The following is a 3,149-nucleotide window of genomic DNA, read 5'->3' on the forward strand; positions in this document are numbered from 1 at the left end:
TGGGTGCCCCCAGCAGGGCAATGGGTGCCCTCACCTGTGGAGGGGCCGTGTTTCACCCCAAAGGGTTGTCCCAGGGCTGGCGTCAGCCCAGCTGGGGGTGTGGAGGCTGGGGAGGGGGTTATTAGGCTCAGCTGGGGAGCAGGACTGGTTATAAACTCAAATGGTTTGGTTTATTCCCCTCCAGGTGGTTGTAAGAGCAGCTCCAGGAACAGGCTCAGCTCCAAGACTCTGGTCAGAATAACAACTTGCAACCCAGGTTAATTCTCCTTGGTCAAAAGGAAAACCAAACCAAAAAGTCGCGACGTTAAGCGCTGGGTTTGAAAAGCTACTTTTGCCAGTGCTAAAATCCGTTCTCTTGGGGTTTCAGCGCGATGCAAAGAGCGTCAAGGCTAAAGAGGGAGCTCTCGCTCTTGGCCACGGAGCCACCTCCGGGCATCACCTGCTGGCAAAGCGAAACTCGCCTGGATGACCTGCGAGCGCGTACGTACCTCTCCGGTGGCGGCGAGGGCTGCTGCAGAGTTTGCTGCTAGGGTTGGATTTGCTGGGTGGAAGTTATAAATTGTGTGGAATTTTAGGAAAATGGGTTTTTGCATGGGTTTGGTTTGTTTGGGGTTTTTTTTCCCCTTGGTTTTCTTTAAACATAGCTTGGCCTGTGGCTGGGTCAGTCTGCCAGCAGTGTCGGTTGCCGTTGGGTGTAACTGGTCTCAGATCAGACACTGGGATTTTTTATTCCTGGATCTGAGCAGTGTCAGCGTTATGGAACCACGGGCGTTATGTGGAGACTGTTGGACAAATCCAAGCGATTTTTGAATGTAACATGTTTTCGCCTCTTTTTAAAGAAATTTTAGGAGGTGCAGACACACCATATGAGAAAGGAATATTCGACCTGGAAATAATTGTGCCCGAAAGGTAAGTGGGCAGCGACATCCAGTTAAGTAGCTTCCTTCAAATGTAACTTAGCTGGGGCAAGATATTTGCTCTAAGTGCTGCCATTCTGGTCTTTTCTTCAGCCTCTCACCAAAAAAATAAAGGTGGTTGATGAGGTGAGACCCTTCATTTAAGGAATTTAATTATTTCACCTGTTCTTATTATTATTTCCCCTGTTCTTATCCTTTAAAGGTACCCGTTTGAGCCTCCGAAGATTCGTTTTCTCACCCCTATTTATCATCCTAACATTGACTCCGCGGGAAGGATTTGCCTGGATGTTCTTAAATTACCTCCCAAGGTAAGAGAGCGCTTCTTGGGCCTCAAGAGGATAATGAGCTCCTGATCTTTTTCGTGTAAAAGCCTCATTGAATGTCTCTTTGCTACTGACTTATTTACACGGGAGCTCGGGGGTAACTGTTCTGAGCCGCATCTCCTTTGTTTAGAGACTAGAACATGACCTGCTTTGTTTCCATTAAAATTTCCAAGGTTTTAAGGGTTGGTTTAGTGGCTCCCTGAAAGCACACAGCCCTGACCCCAGCAGGGTGGCCCCCAAAACAGCCCGTGGCTGCGGGTCGGGCTTCCGCGGGACATGGATCGGGTGGTTCCCCTGGGGGGTTTAAACTCTCTAAGCCCTGAGGCAGCTCGTGGGCAGGTTAGGTTGAAGCCCTGAGGTTTTCAGGAGCAGGTTTCTTTCCGCTCAACGGCTTCTCTCGCCCCGTTTCCTTGAAGGGCGCCTGGAGACCTTCCCTGAACATCTCCACGCTGCTGACCTCCATCCAGCTGCTGATGGCGGAGCCCAACCCCGATGACCCTCTCATGGCAGACATCGTACGTCAGCTCCTCTGCCTCTCTCTCGTGGCCGCGGGCACAGGCTGGGGAGGAGCGCTCTGTTAGATTTGAGCTGGAATTTGAGCTGGATTTTGAGCTGGACTTCCACTTCACTCGCTCCGGATTATTACGCTGGCGCATTTTGTAGCGGCATAGCCTGATCTGGATCAGGCCTGGGGCCACGGCTGCCTTTCCCTGGAGCAGCCGGGGCGTGTGGTAACAGGAAAAAAGATGGTAAAGGTCTTCCCTTCGAGCCTGCTAAAGCAAGCAAACTCAAATTTTATGCTTCATGCCGCAGTGGTTTTGGTTGTGTTCTAGGAGGCCAGAGCTTAGTCCCAGCTTCTCAGCGTGACATTCGCATTAAATCATATCTCTTGTCTTTTTGTCGTCCCCGCCGCATTTAGTCTGCGGAGTACAAGTACAACAAGCCGCTGTTCTTGCTAAATGCCAGAGAGTGGACTGAGAAACACGCCAGCCAGAAGAGGGTAAGACACGTGCTCTGCTTTCTCAGCCTTTGCGAGCAGCCTGTCTCCTCTGAACGTGCATTTCCCTGTCACTTTGTGCAGCCAGCTTTGGCAGCATCCCTTCCGTCCTTCTTCCCCTTCTGTTCTTATTTTGGATATGCATTTAATTACATTTTTTTTTAATATTCAGTCCTTCCAAATAAAAGTGTTTGTTCACGAACCGCTGCAGTGCTCCTCAAGGAGAAGGGGCGAGTAAGACTGAAGCCTGATAAAGCTTTTCTCTCTGTTTCTTAGCTCTGTCCCTGCCAGACCCCGTGTCACCTGCTTCCCCCTTCACTGACTGGTTTCCCCACCTTCCTCTTCCTCTTCCCCTTCCCCTGCCTCCATTCTGCACCCTGACCCAGCTCACGGAGTCGCCACATAGAAAGAAATCGCGCTCGAGCAAATGGAAACGTGTTTGCTCAGCGGCGCGGAGGCTGTAAAACAGAGTCGTTCACAGCCGTCGCTTTTATTTCTTGTGTTTTCACAGGCTCCTTTGGAAGAGAAAATAAACCAAAGCGAAACAAGTACCCCCAGTGAATCAACCACACAGAAAAGAAAAGGGAGTAATATCAGCGGGAAGGAGAAGAAATCTCGCCTGGGTTCCTGAGGGGCTTTGGTTCTGGTTGTGGCTGTCACCTTGGCTTTCACGGTCCCTTTCTCTTTGCAGGGGCACCCCTCCCTATTTTAGCTAATGTGTAGATGTCGCAGGCTTTGGTTTTCTATTCCCTAGGGTTGGATTTTTTTGTGTGTGCTAAGTTGTGTTATATAAATAAAGCACAAAGCTTTAATTTATATATAATTTTTCTGGTTTGTTGTGTGGAGGTTTGGGAATACTCTGAAAAGATGGAAAACTGGAAGTACCAGTTTGGCTTCCGATTTCCATCCTTC

General features: G+C 49.7%; 1 protein-coding gene across 1 annotated transcript; it reads left to right on the forward strand.

Moving 5' to 3' along the window:
* Positions 1 to 371: 371 nt before the first annotated feature.
* UBE2T (ubiquitin-conjugating enzyme E2T (putative)) lies at positions 372 to 2,868 on the forward strand. The gene is made up of 6 exons (XM_009865077.1): positions 372 to 480; positions 840 to 909; positions 1,120 to 1,225; positions 1,657 to 1,755; positions 2,160 to 2,240; positions 2,749 to 2,868. Exons 1-6 carry the CDS (start codon positions 372 to 374, stop codon positions 2,866 to 2,868), a joined length of 585 nt encoding a protein of 194 aa, XP_009863379.1.
* The last annotated feature ends 281 nt before the right edge of the window (positions 2,869 to 3,149 follow it).

The sequence above is a fragment of the Apaloderma vittatum genome, unplaced genomic scaffold (assembly GCF_000703405.1).
Source record: "Apaloderma vittatum isolate BGI_N311 unplaced genomic scaffold, ASM70340v1 scaffold27212, whole genome shotgun sequence".
Classification (NCBI taxonomy): Eukaryota; Metazoa; Chordata; class Aves; order Trogoniformes; family Trogonidae; genus Apaloderma; species Apaloderma vittatum.